The sequence below is a fragment of the Lepisma saccharinum genome, chromosome 16 (assembly GCF_977018435.1).
Source record: "Lepisma saccharinum chromosome 16, izLepSacc3.1, whole genome shotgun sequence".
Lineage (NCBI taxonomy): Eukaryota > Metazoa > Arthropoda > Insecta > Zygentoma > Lepismatidae > Lepisma > Lepisma saccharinum.
In genome coordinates this window covers 46,437,101-46,450,967 of record NC_139244.1, presented here as the reverse complement: position 1 = coordinate 46,450,967, position 13,867 = coordinate 46,437,101, and the positions used below count along the sequence as shown (strand labels likewise).

At 39.3% G+C, this 13,867-nt stretch overlaps 1 protein-coding gene across 1 annotated transcript in view; it reads left to right on the top strand.

Moving 5' to 3' along the window:
* LOC146000455 (FRAS1-related extracellular matrix protein 1-like) overlaps nucleotides 1-13,867 on the top strand; it is a 116,075-nt gene that overhangs the window by 14,331 nt on the left and 87,877 nt on the right. Inside the window, exons 5-9 of the mRNA XM_083138113.1 lie at nucleotides 294-438; nucleotides 3,228-3,443; nucleotides 4,967-5,133; nucleotides 6,932-7,069; nucleotides 8,489-9,205. Coding sequence (XP_082994239.1) covers nucleotides 294-438; nucleotides 3,228-3,443; nucleotides 4,967-5,133; nucleotides 6,932-7,069; nucleotides 8,489-9,205 — 1,383 coding nt within the window. The remainder of the gene's footprint in view (nucleotides 1-293; nucleotides 439-3,227; nucleotides 3,444-4,966; nucleotides 5,134-6,931; nucleotides 7,070-8,488; nucleotides 9,206-13,867) is intronic.

Genomic DNA, 13,867 nt, shown 5'->3' with positions numbered 1-13,867 from the left:
AAATTATAATTGAATTATAGTTGATTGTGTTAAGTTTCATTTAACTTTATTGCTTGCATGTAATGAACATTTACATAAGTTAAGTGTTAAAGACAGATTTCATATTTTGCATGACAAAAATTCTGTGGGAATAACTATCACCGTGCTTGAGACAGATGTTAGATGTGTAAGGTTAAACACAAAAGTCTTAACATACTGAAAGTAAGTCTCGGACATAGTAGAAATTTTTCACATGTTGAACCTTTTGTATTTGTGTAAAACATTGGTTAAATTGCATTTTTTTCTGATTAAAGATTACGGTCCTGAAGAATCCGCTGATTGTAAATGAATTCTATGGAGTTTCTTTCCCGATTGATGAGAATGTGCTTGAATTCAATTCCAATGAAAGCAATGGAGTTTGCAAGGTCCGTTTTGCACCATACAGCAGCAGACTTCCTGGTATGCGGAGTTTTATGTGGTTTCAGTTTGTTGTTTTTTAAATTTAATTTGTTTCCATTTGTTTGCTTGTTTTCTTACTGTTTCTCTTGTACCTCTTCCTCCTCAGTTGAGGAAAGTAGGTTTATGGAACAAACAAACAAAAAAAAAAAAGATAGAAGAAAATATGGAAAGGAAGAGAATTTAAACTTATTGTGGACACACTGTAATCCAGTTTCATAGTAGTTACAGTATAAATTGTATGTTAAATACTGAAGGAAGGGGAATTATGTTTTGATTTGAACTCAATCATGCAGAAATCTATTACAGTAATTGGTTATTGGTAATTTACCACTTTCATGTTGCAAGTTGGGGATGGGGTGTTTAGTAAATATTGTCTGGAGTAATATACAGTAAAACCTCGTTAATCCGGACCCCCATAAGCCGGACTTCACTTAATCCGAACAGGCAAAAGGCCAAAAAAAAAAAAAGCAGAATGCAAGGTTTTAAATGTGGCTAGAAGTCAACAAGAGAAGTTCTCAAAGAAAAGGCAGTCAACCATTCATGAAATTCTGTTTCCCGCAGACTTTGTACTATACTGTATAGTGTATTAAAGGCTATGCCCTTTAACCTTTAGCAACCCGAGCCTCTTTCGCATGCAATCCCCTTGCTGCCCAAGCTGATTTTCAGCAAAATGCAGAGTTTTATAAAAATGACTGTAAATCGGAAGCTAATTGCCGTAGACAGACATCGTTTTACTCGGAATGCACCATAGATTCGGACTATATAACATTTATGCACATTTGGCGTATATATGTAGGGAAAGTGGGGATGAACCTGAAAATTCAAGAATTTTTTTTGAAAGAAATGGGGGTTTCGCCTCCCGCACCCCGACAAAAAGTACAAGACATTGTAACAATATACATGAAAATAATCGCTAGAGTTTTAGGAACATGAAAATAATTGCACTATTATCATATGACCAATAGAACATGACTTGTACCCCCAAAACGACATGTCTGTGTGCCACTGACTCTTTCAGAATATATGTAAGTGCACCTTTGGGGATAGTAGCATTTAGAGCTCAGCTCAATGATCTTGTCAACGACAAACCTCATCTTCCACAGCCTGTCAAAATTGGGATCTTCGGGGGAGGGGTTCTTCATATTGTCCTCAAAGTGTAGGAATCTGAGCAAGTGAGAAATCTGTTACTTGACATTGTCTGTCCGTAAAACTGTGTGTGGAGGTGGGGTGTCGTAGACCAGTAGTCGTGCCATTCTGCTCTGTGGTCATGTTCCATCAGTAACGTCAATCCAATGAAAGTCTTAATTACGTCAAGGGTCACGTCACGTTCAGGCTTTGATGTTGGGTGCTTTGCGATATGCTGGCGGTAGTACCTGTTGGTCTCAGTCACCAGATGACAGAAGATTTCCTTTGAAAAAGTCAGAGTAAAAAAGTCCAGGGGAGAGGAATTCTTGTCAATATGTCGAGCCTTCAGTCCAGTCTGTCCTGGAAAGGTTGCAGGTTGGGAGCGGTCCTTCAAGTTCGGGGTGGGTGTTACCAGTCGACAGGAGATGCACGAGGGGAGGGGGAACGTGTGTCACGTCTTTGTGACATATCATCAGAATCAGATTCTGATGATATGTCAGAGGGAATGTCAAGTTGTTAGTCTTCCCACTCGGAGTCTGTGTCCATTGTGACACGGGGAAAATTCCTTGTGACCTTTGGTACCAAGAAGCAAACTTTTCACCCGTCTAGTTTCCAGTGGTAGAAGAAAAGAATTGCTAACAAATTTGGCCTTTTGTTTGTCGGAATTCTTTTTCCTTTGTGAGAAAGCTGCACAAAAAAAGCTGCCATTTTCCCGCCGTTTTTATTTGATACAAAGACGTGCAAGAGTCATAGTTGTTTAATATGTGTGTTAACAATAATGTAAAAGAAGAAAATCGCAAATCCAGCCAAAAATAGCAACATTATAATGTAAGAAACTACAAGCATGCTAGAGGATCTCGATAGAGATGCTCGGAATGCAAGGACTTACATGTAGGATCTCGATCGAGATGCTCAGGATGCAAAAGGTTAAATACACCATAATAAATGTGTTTTGTTGATATAAGCCAAGTTTTAATGCACTTTCTACTGTTCTTTTAGGTTATTTCAATTATTCCGGACTTTCGCTAAACTGGTCAACTTCCCCCCCCCCCCCGTTAGTCCAGATTAGCGAGGTTTTACTGCATTACTAAATTTTACTATAATTATGTATAATTTGCACTATAATTGTAATGCATTTTTAGAAAAAAAAAAGTGTCCTTGTTAATCATTAGTTTATACATTTTAAGTATTACACAGAAACTTATCTACTATTCTTGCTCCCCCTCTGCCCAATAGTCAATTACCATTTAGTTTTTCATGTTATTTACTTTACATGTGTAGTTAATGTCCTAAAATTTGGTTCACTGGGATTAGAATTGTGTTGTTCACCTAAATATATTAACCTTCTCACACACTCTGCCCACGTACATTAATTGTCCCATTGATTTGCTCTGGAAAATTATGGTTCTTTCTCTGGAAAAGTCAGGCAATTTTGTTTTTACATTGGTGCAAAATTAATATGTAGATGAAATTTTACAAAATTCTGAAGGATATCGCTCTAGGATTCGTACATTCCAGAAAAGTAGGTACCAATCTTGGTTATTAAATTCAAAGTGATATTTTGTGTACTAATACATCAGTACTGGCTAGGCCCTTTCGTTTGTCATGTTTTTAAAAATTGTGCTGATGATATTTACTTGATAATGTAAAATTGGTTTTTGCAGCTTACGGGCAGCTTGTTTCAGGAGATGAGAGAAGGCCTGTGGAAGCTATTAAGAGAAGTTGCAAGGAGTTCGTTCACCTGGGACTAAGGTATAAGCACATGACCCCACCGACCCCAGACAGAGACTTCGTTTTGCTTGTGGTCGAAAGCTTCGAAAAATCAGTGGAGAATCAAGTTGTATTGGAATGGGTGCAGATCCCAGTTTTAATAGTTCCAGGTAAACCTATGTATTTAATCATTGACTACTAAAATCTTACATAATGTTATGCATAATGGAGTTGTGCTAAATGTTTGCCTTTTATCTGTTTTTTTGTGTGTTTGTTAGTTCAAAAATTACTTCTTTTTTGACAAATTTTGGATGTTATTAAGTGTTGCACCCAGTGAACAAAAGTGAAATGAAATTATGTCATTAATGTAAAATTAGCAATAACGTTTATAATTTATGTCACAATATGTTTTTAGTAAAATAATGAGTATAACTTACAGTTCCAAGATGTCTTAATTTTTTTACATCAAATATCACTTTTGCACTTTAACACAGTGTGCTACGATGCCAGTGGCTCCTAGTTTGAATCCCAGTTTGAACATGGGTGTTCTTTGTGACTGTTTCTTCATCATATCATCACTCATCCTCATCTTCACGATTAGCCAAAAGTGGTAGAAAAGCGAAGTAAAATAAACCAAATCAATAAAGAAAAAACTTTTGCACTTTACAAGCTGTAATATTAATGAATATTAAATTACCATGATTGTAAATAGGGAAAGGAAATTTTCTCCCCCGACTTGGACACAAATTTAGAAGTGTAAATTCTAGGAAAGTTAAATCCAGAAGGGAGAAATTCCCTGCCCCTTTTCCCCTCCGTGAATTCTAAAACTGCTTCAGAGTTCATATGATTCTGTAATCTTAGGCTTTTGTAACACTCAGGAATTTAGCTATTTCATAATTTTTCAATTTAATATTAATTATTGATTGAAAACAATAACAACAACAACTTGGAACAATAGCTGTAGCTGATTATTTGGATCATTTCATTGTTGAGTGCTTGTTTGTGTTGCCTAGTAAATAGGAGAATTGCGAGAATGGTTTACACATTTTTTTTTCTGGAAATCCTGGAAATTTTGATAATTCTATAATCTTAAAGAAGTTGTACCCTGGGCATATCATTAGTATGGATGTTAATGTTGTTTTGGCCTTGTTTTGTAATTTCTTACATTTTAAGTCATTTTTCCCATTTGTTGTATAATCTTTAAATCATACTGTTGCATTGGTAAGTAGATAATTATTTAAAAATCAGTAGTGATGGACCACTGAGACATTTTTACCAACACATATACGGAGTTTGAAGGTAGGTATGTGATGCGTGTATGGTTCAACATGGTGATAATGAAGTTGATGCGGAGGGATGCTTAGGCAAATTATCTAGCTGAAAGGATGCTTTGTGCAAATTTTCTTAATTCTTCTTGTATGTTCATTGTAAAATTATTTTTCTTGCGGTTTATGGTTCTTGCAAGCAGATAAACACAATTTTTGCTGTTACGTTTAAGGAGAACACCCGCTCCCTTCCTCAGACATTTGTTTCTAGTTTGAATAATATTACAGTTCTCTTATAATATTATTGGTCAAGATGTACACTAACAATAATTTTCCGCACCTCATTTATGTGACTTTTATGTACTACTTTCTTGTGCTATCATAAATGATTGCCAATGAAGTTTTGTTTTTTCTTCTTTTAAATTTAGGTTTCCCAAACATCCCACCGAAAGTAGCATTTTCCAGCAGCCTTCTACTAGATGCAGATCAATTTGTTCTTACTCCTATAACAGAAACGCAAGTGGCTGGACACGATGAAGAAACCTCCGATCCGCTTCTCGTCTTCAGTATCATCAAACAGCTGGGGCCAAATGAGGTAAGGATTTTATGATGGTTGATGCCCCTTTTAAAGAAAGAAGTTCTGGACTAGTAGCTGCATTTGGATCTAGCATCAGCACAGGAGTGATTTTACATTAATATGGTGGGCCAACCTCCATGGCAGAGTGGTTATCACAATGTGATATGTCACCAGGGATCCTGGGTTTGAATCCCAGCCTGGGCATGGGTGTTCTTTGTGAGTGTCCCTTCACCAACCTCATCCTCCTTGTCACAATTAGCCAAAAGTTGCAGAAAAGTGACACTAAATAACAAAAGTCAAATCAAATCAAAATCAGTGCATATTGTGGCTGAAGTAATTCTGCAAATGGTGAAAATGGTTCCTGCCATTTCAGTAACACTTCTGCAACTGTGAAATGGAAGTGTAGCCTGTGCTGCCAATAACTTTAATAAAAATATCTCTTCTAGAGAAAATGTTATTGGCAAATGCAACTTAACCTTTGGACTGTCTCCCGTATCAGTATGCTAGTTACCTTGCCCTGAAATATTTGATTAGATTTTGTTTAGAATCCATAGTTATGTAGAATTGGGCAAGGAGGTGGGCGAGCCTTATACATGATACGTAGACAGAGAAATAAAGATGAAAATACACTTCTGCTTCCTGTCAATTGTAAACACCTGGTTGCAAATCTAAGGTAGCATCATCTACTTGAAGTCTAAGGAGTGGAATTATTTTCCTGTAGTTTACGGTTATTACAAGCATAAGAAAAGAGTTTTTTGTTGTGACGTTTCAGGAGAACACACACTCCCTTCATCAGACATTTATTTTCATTTTGACTAAAGATACAGTTACAACAATGGTTAGCAATTTTTTAAAAACAAAAGAATCCGTTATATAATGGATGTTGTCAATATAGCAACTTAACTGTGAAAAGAAGCAGTCTGTTTTATTTTTATTTCAGATAAAAAAATTTTGATCACATTATTTTTTATTTAAAATTATGAATCCCAAATATCATCAGGTAATTCAAAGTTATCATTGTACATACAAGAAAAACTAAGGAGTGGAGCCTCCCACAAAAAAGAAACATTTTCTGTAAGTCAGATATGTTGTAAAGCAGAGCTTACAATGGATATTGGAAGAATACATTGTTTTCATAATTGGTATAATTGCCTGGAATGGCCATCTATATTGTTGAGTAGGCCATAAGATTATAAACCTTAAACATAATTGCATGAATTAGATGTAAGCGAGTTACTATTATTTTCCGCAAAACTTACTTCTAGAGGTCCTATTAATTTCGGTCGTCCCTGCCACCATCCACCTGGGAACTGAAATAAAATTATAATTGCATTGTGTAATATCAATACAGACACGGTGTAGCCAAGAAAAGAACCAGAAAAAAATTCATTTCCTTTAGATTTTACAATTTAATGTAAAGGCTAAAATTATTTTACCTTTAGTATTAGTGCTTGTTTCCAGTTCTTTCTCCCCCCTTTCCCAGTTGACCGACCTATAGTACATGAAGGGTGCTCTGAAGTGAGAATCCCTGGATTAGGATCAAGAGCAAGACAAGTTTGAATATGTTCCTTCATTCAGTCTCCTTATTGTAGTAAATATCATCATTCTCTCTTTTGAATTTCAACCTAGGCCAGCAGTACCCAAACTATGCTCTAGGGAGCACTTGTAAAGATACATGCCTTTGGCGACAATAGTGCTGTGTGACAATTGCTCTCCTGAAAAGTGCCCCACAGCTCAAAAGGTTTGAGAACTGCTTTTCTAGGCTTTGATTGGAATTTATGAGTGTACATGTTAGAGAGTATTTTTGTTTCGTCAGGGTCACGTTGTACATTTGGCTGATCACACAAAGCCTATCCAATCGTTCCATCAGGCAGACTTGGAGAATCACAATATTGCATATAAGCCACCTAACAGAAGTTTTGCTGACACACAGATGTTTACCCTTGGCTTAAAGGTTTGTTTGTAATTTTTTTTTTTCACTAAGAATGTGGCATGACACCTAGAATGAAGAGTAGAGAATTTTCATCAGTTCAATGTTTATTTTGTATTTCTGTTCAGCATTACAATTGCATGGCTTTCATTACTGTTTCATTCCTATAAATTGAAATAGTAACATGAAAAGCATGTTGTCTTGCTTGAATAAACTACAGGATAAAAATGCAGACATTGAAATATAATGTAAAGAAAAACTTTCAAGAAATTGTCAATGTCTGTGAGATTTCGTACCTGTATTGTTAAGGACAGTCAAGAAGAGTGAAGTAGGTAAGTAATAATTATTACTTATTATAATCAACAAAGTGAAAGTCTACCCAGCAGGATACCCACTAATGGCATGGCTGGCTGAGATTGCCATTAAAAGCTTTTAGATTGATTTAAATTGATACTTATGGAGTGTTTTTTTTTCTTTCCAGTTTGTATTTTTGTAAATTAATTTATCCTGAGACATATGATACTGAAGAGGTTTTCTCGGGCAATCAGCCGGATACTGTCTCGCACTTTGTGCTGAAAGATATGTGTTACTATTTAAAAGTAAAACAGCACTTTCACAAGTTTCTCGTTTTAACTCGTATGAAGTTGAAAGAATATACCAGTTCATCAAACTACAAATTGCATTGACTCAAGATCATGTTCATTATGTGACAAAATATAGGATCTTGTTGTTACCAGAACTACTTCTTTAATCATATTCTGTTCTATGTTCAGTAGACATTATTGTCTTGAAAGTACACATACACAGTGAAATCTTGATTTAAATTTTTCAGGGGGGCAAGGTGAAGAAACTTAAAATGTAAAATCTAGGAAAATTTTTAAACATTTTGCTATGTTGGGGCCATGAAGATTGAGTGTATAATCTGGGAACGTAAAGCCGAGATTTCGCTGTTTTTATTTTACGGTTGGCACCTATGTGAAATAAAGATTTTGAAATGTTGTTTTTGTTTATCACTTGTTTTCTCTCATTAAAACGTATTTGTATTTTATTCTTAGCATTGGCAATCAAGTTAGCTCTGTTTAATGAAGCTGAATATTTTGTTTCTATTACATGCTCTGCAAAATCAAAACATTCCTCCCTTTCCCCGATCTATCTAAAATGTTGCAAATTCATTTTCATGCAGGGCATTTATTTTGGCACTTATATTTAAGTCAGCAGCTACATTTCCTTTGTTTGATAAATTATCCACATTCGTAAATTGAGAGATAGCATTTAACATTTTTGTTTGTAGTTGATATGTTGCATTTCTAGATGTTTTGTCTGAAATCTGTTAATGTATCCAATTGATTGTTTGTGAAATCTTACACTGTAAATAATTTTAATTACTGAAAAGTTTTTGTTTAAAATATTTGTGTTTTGTAAATAGAAATGATACCTTTGCAGATAATTGATGCAGAATTTAACGAGAGTGAGCCAGTCACACTACACATTGCCCTTCGACCGTCCATGACAACCACGCCTCACGTATCTATCAACAGCGGGCTCGTTTTACTAGAGGGACAATCACGGCCAATATGGCCTCACAACTTGGAAATTGTCGGACAGTCATCGGGGGACATCAAAATCTTCGTAGCAGGTGGTTTAAGGCACGGGAGGCTGAAGAACAAGGGAGAACCTTGCATTGCGTTCACCTTAGATGACATAGCAAACGGTTTGGTGGTCTATGAGCATGACGATAGTGACACAACGAAAGATGATATATTTTTCAGGATTGCCGATGGTGTACATAACGTATATAGCAGGTTTCCAATTAGCATTATTCCCAATGACGACACGCCTCCTGCTCTGATTGTCAATATGGGACTGAGCGTGATGCAAGGCAGTTCAAAAGTGATTTCCAGTGATGTGTTGTCTGCTGTTGATCAGGACTCTGTAATGGATCATGTTATTTACCATGTAATAAACGAACCGAAGTTTGGGCAGGTGGTGAAAAAGTTTCCGTGGGACAGAGAAGGAAGACGCGTGAGAACATTTTTGCAGAGTGACCTAAACAGGGAGCTGATCCATTACTATCACAGTGGAGGAAGGGAATCGTTGGATGATTTTGAGATTGTTATGCAGGACAGTCACAATCCTCCGAATGAATCTCCTCTTTATAAGGTATGTGCTTCTACTCCAGGTTTGCTATGAGTTAGGATGTGGACACATGTGTATGTTTTTAGCAACTTTGAGACAGAAAAGCTTTCAAAGAGAAAATACATTTAACCATTGTATAAATACCTTGCTGTCACTAATATACAAGGGACAATGTTGAGATGAATGTGTCGGTTAGCAATATTTACAGCTTTCTCTGTGTATGTTTGTATGTGTATTTCTCTGGTATCCTCTGGTGACTCTTGTCCAGTTTTAGAATCAAAAGCAACAATTACTTACTTAATTCCTGTTGTTCCCTGTGGAACATAGGGCATCAACAAAGCATCTCCACCTGGTTCTATTGACGGCAATTCTCTTCACTGTATTCCAGCTCTTTCCTTCCACAAGTGCCTCAGCGTGAACAGATTTTCGCCACGTCTGTCTAGACCTCCCTCTTTTCCTTTTTCCCAGCTGGTTCCAGTCTAGTGCAGGGAGTCGTAACGTAACGAAATGGAACGGTATTTTCAATTACGGTTTCCGTTACGTTACAACCAGAAACAGAATAACTTTTTTCGTGAACAGAAACGTTACCTCAGGTATATGAACATTACGTTACAGGTGTGCATAACGGTACCGAACCATAACTGATCTGTAAAGCAGTAGGTCGTTAGGTGACGCTTTAACGTTACATCCATTGCCGGCAACCAGTAACGTTACAGGGTAAGAAACAAGTTTGTCACGTATTGACTAGTAACTTTAGTGTGTATGGAAAGTGATAGTAACGTTACAATTAACCAGTAACTTAATTGAGGCCACGACTGTAAAAACGTTACACTCCTTGCTTCAATGCAACAACGTTATTGATAGCTGGTATCATACAGACGTTCCGATGTGCAATACCGTGTCCGATGCCGTGTTCCGGAGAGAATAACATAGGTCTCTCGTATAATTGTGCTCGTTATTTTTGTAACGTTACAGTTCTTTCCCTCCACAAAAGTCTGTTTCGAAAAAGTGATACACATATCCGTTACGAATAGCAAATACCGTTATCGAAGGCGTGTTCGAAGCAGGGTTTCGGAGCGGAGTGCGGAGCGTACTAAAGGAGCGCTCCGGAGCGATTTCGAAGCGTCAGTTCTACTCCGCTCCTCGCTCCGGAGCGGAGCGTGGGACGACAGCACTCCGCTCCGGAGCGGAGTGGTTGGATATTTTTGCTTGCACGCTCCGATCCGGAGCGGAGTGGTTGTATGTTTCTGCTTCCACGCTCCGATCCGGAGCCGAGCGTGGTGCGATACCACTCCGCTCCGGAGCGGAGCATGGTACTACAGCACTCCGCTCCGGAGCGGAGTGGTTACTTATTTTTACATGCACGATCCGATCCGGAGCGGGGCGAGATACAATAGTGCTCTGATCCGCAATCGGAGCATTTGAAGTGCAAGCTCATATCCGGTGAGATAGTTATTTTTATATATGAATGGTGTAACCGCAACTGCTGGTCTAGTCGGTAGGGCGTCTGACTGCAACGCTGGAGACCAGGGTTTGAATCCCGCGGTGGATGATCTAACTTCGAAATTATTCCGGCCTTGTCCCAGCATATAGCGGCTCCTGGGCTAACCCAGACTCAAATAAATGGATAACTAGGGGAAACCCTCGGGGGGGGGGGGGGGAAAGGTGGCCGGAGCGTGGTGCTGATCACATCACCTCCAAATGGCCGAGCGAGATTGGGAATGTGTTGGGCCCTACCCCCACATCAATGGTTATCTCAACGCTTCACGACTCCAGTCTGGGAATTGGAGTTCTTTGTGATTGACCCTTCTTCAATTTCATCATATCTCATCCTTATCTTAATTTGGATATGAACCCGTTCAAGCAATCAGTGTTGCGGGATTGTACGTTTGCTTATGCTACCTCCCCCACACGACAGCCCTGTTTGTTTTCGTGTTCTGCGCTTCTTGTGTAGGTGACTGACGTCAGTGCTACCGGCTAGCGGATTGGCCTTCTTGTTCCCCTTTCAAGAGGAAAGGTGGAGGAAACTGGCGCGTAGTGTCTTGCTCGCTCCTTGGCAGGTGCATTGCGTCATGACTTCTGCTGTTGTACGTACTTGGCAGACAGATCGTTGCCTTTTCGAGGGAGATGCAGCGTTGCCAATCGTATTAAAAGTGTGCTACACCGACTCTGGCTTACGCGTATTGTTACTTTCTTAAAGAGACGTTTTAAAATATGTATTCTCTTCTAAAAGTATGTGCATAGTATGTGTGCCTGTGAACTTTGATTTATGGGCATTTAAAATATTTTTTAACACGGATGGAGGGATCCTTCCGAAACAGTCTCGGTTAGTGGAATTATAAGCTGTCTACAATTATTGCAAACAATGTACAACAACGACAAATAAAATCTTTAATCGTTAGTTCCATGCATCTGAAACCTTGGTAATCATTCAAGGTCTATAGTAGAACTAACTAATTAATTGATTGATTTGCTTTATTTTACTTCGCTTCTTGTGCCACTTTTGGCTAATTTGCGAAGATGAGAATGAGTGATGATATGATGAACTTGATGAATGGCCACTCACAAACATCCATGCCCAGCCGGTATTCGAACCCGGAACCCCTGGCGTCATAGCGCGATGTGCTAACCACTCGGCCACAGGGTCGGGCTCGTTTTACATGTCACCCCCTTCCCACCCCAGGGGTGCCAGGAGTGTCTTGGAATTGAACGGCATTGAGAGTGTCATTATTAATCTTAGCGACCCCGAAAACTATTGATTCCACACTAATATCGGTCGTTTTTTATTATTTTTACATGTCACCCCCTTCTCACCCCACCCCTAGGGTTTCCAGGGGTGTTTTGGAGTTGAACGGCATTGGGAGTGTCACTATTCATCTTAACGACCCCGAAAACTATGGATTCCACACTAATATCGGTCGTTTTACATGTCAACCCTTCCCACCCTCACTCCTAGGGGTGCCAGAGATGTCTTACACAGTATTTCTTTCGAGATTGCAAGTGATACGTGTTCCAAGTTTGGTTGAAATCGTTCCAGGCGTTCGAGAGTTATGCCGGAACAAACATACAGTGAAAATTAGCAACCTGAATTCCCAATTACTTTAAACTTTTATCTTTCGCTACATTCAAAGTATCATCATAACCAGCGCAAAGAAAGTTAGATATGGCAATCATGCACCAGCGAGTGTTTTGTTTTGCATGAACACCTGTCTGCCTGTCATCTTCCTCTGTACACGTTGTTTCGTCTTTCCTCTGCGTGCTCGTGGCGTTCGAAAGGTCAAATGGATTCTCTGCAGTAGTTTGACCAATGTTACTCGAACCAATATTCCGGAATAACTCACTTCTCCCACGGTGTGGACTGTAACGTCGGACCGATATGCCGAAGTGCTTAGCCCGAACCAGAAGTCGAACGGAAATGAGTTTTAGTCGCGATCCCTGGTGGCAGGAAATGAGAGTTCCATTCTCTCAACATATAAAACCACAGGTGGCACACCTGCTATTGAAATATATTGTCCCCAGAAGTAGTAGTAGAGTAGTAAAAGTGATAATGAAAATAGTAATAATAATAATAGTAATAATAATAATAATAATAATAATAATAATAATATCGCTCTCTTCACGAAAACAGTCCAGTGAAGATCAAAGCTTCCCCTTGCCTCCTACACACCCCTGGTTCTCCAGGTTTTCCACACTTCTTCTACGCTTCACAGTTGACACATTGCGCGTTGTACGTATGCGGTTGATTGTGCCTTCCCTGGTGTATTGTGTAAGGATTATTCCTTGCTTATTGGCAACACTGTAGGTGAGTGACGTGATCTTGACTGGACTGTTTCCGTGGCGTTAGCTTTAGTAATAATCAGTTTTATAACAACAATAACAGGCGATGTTCAAATGCCGTACAAATTCCACAAACAAAATTACTAATGTACTCGGAACCCTTGATCGTTAGTTTTCTGTATACACTCGTATTATCCAACCTCGGAGCGCTCCGGAGCGGAGTGGGCAAGTTCTTATAATCTCGCTCCGGAGCGGAGCGTCACACGGTATCGCTCCGCTCCGGAGCGGAGTGAACCATTCTATAAAATTTCGCTCCTCGCTCTGGAGCGGAGCGAGAAATTTTCCAACTTCCTCTGCTCCGATCCGGAGCGGAGCGTGTCAAGGTAGCGCTCCGCTCCGGAGCGGAGTGAACCATTTTCTAAAATTTCGCTCCTCGCTCCGGAGCGGAGCAAGAAATTTTCCAACTTCCTCTGCTCCGATCCGGAGCGGAGCGTGTCAAGGTAGCGCTCCGCTCCGGAGCGGAGTGAACTATTTTCTAAAATTTCGCTCCTCGCTCCGGAGCGGAGCGAGAAATTTTTCGATTCTCGCTGCTCCGCTCCAGAGCGTAGCGGGCTAAGACATCGCTCCGCTCCGGAGCGGAGCGAACCATTTCTTAGAATCTCGCTCCTCGCTCCTGAGCGTGGGCAACAGCTGGAGCGTTGATCCGCTCCGCTCCGAAACCCTGGTTCGAAGAAGCCTCATAATTGTGATCGGCAGCATAGTAACATTACAGTATTTTGACATTTTGAAAGTCATTAAATTATAATACGTATTTTCGTTTTGGATGTCAGTGAAAAAATGAAATTGTAAAACAAAACGTTTGAAAACATCCGTAAACAAGATTCGGCGTGACAGAAGTCCTGGTTATTG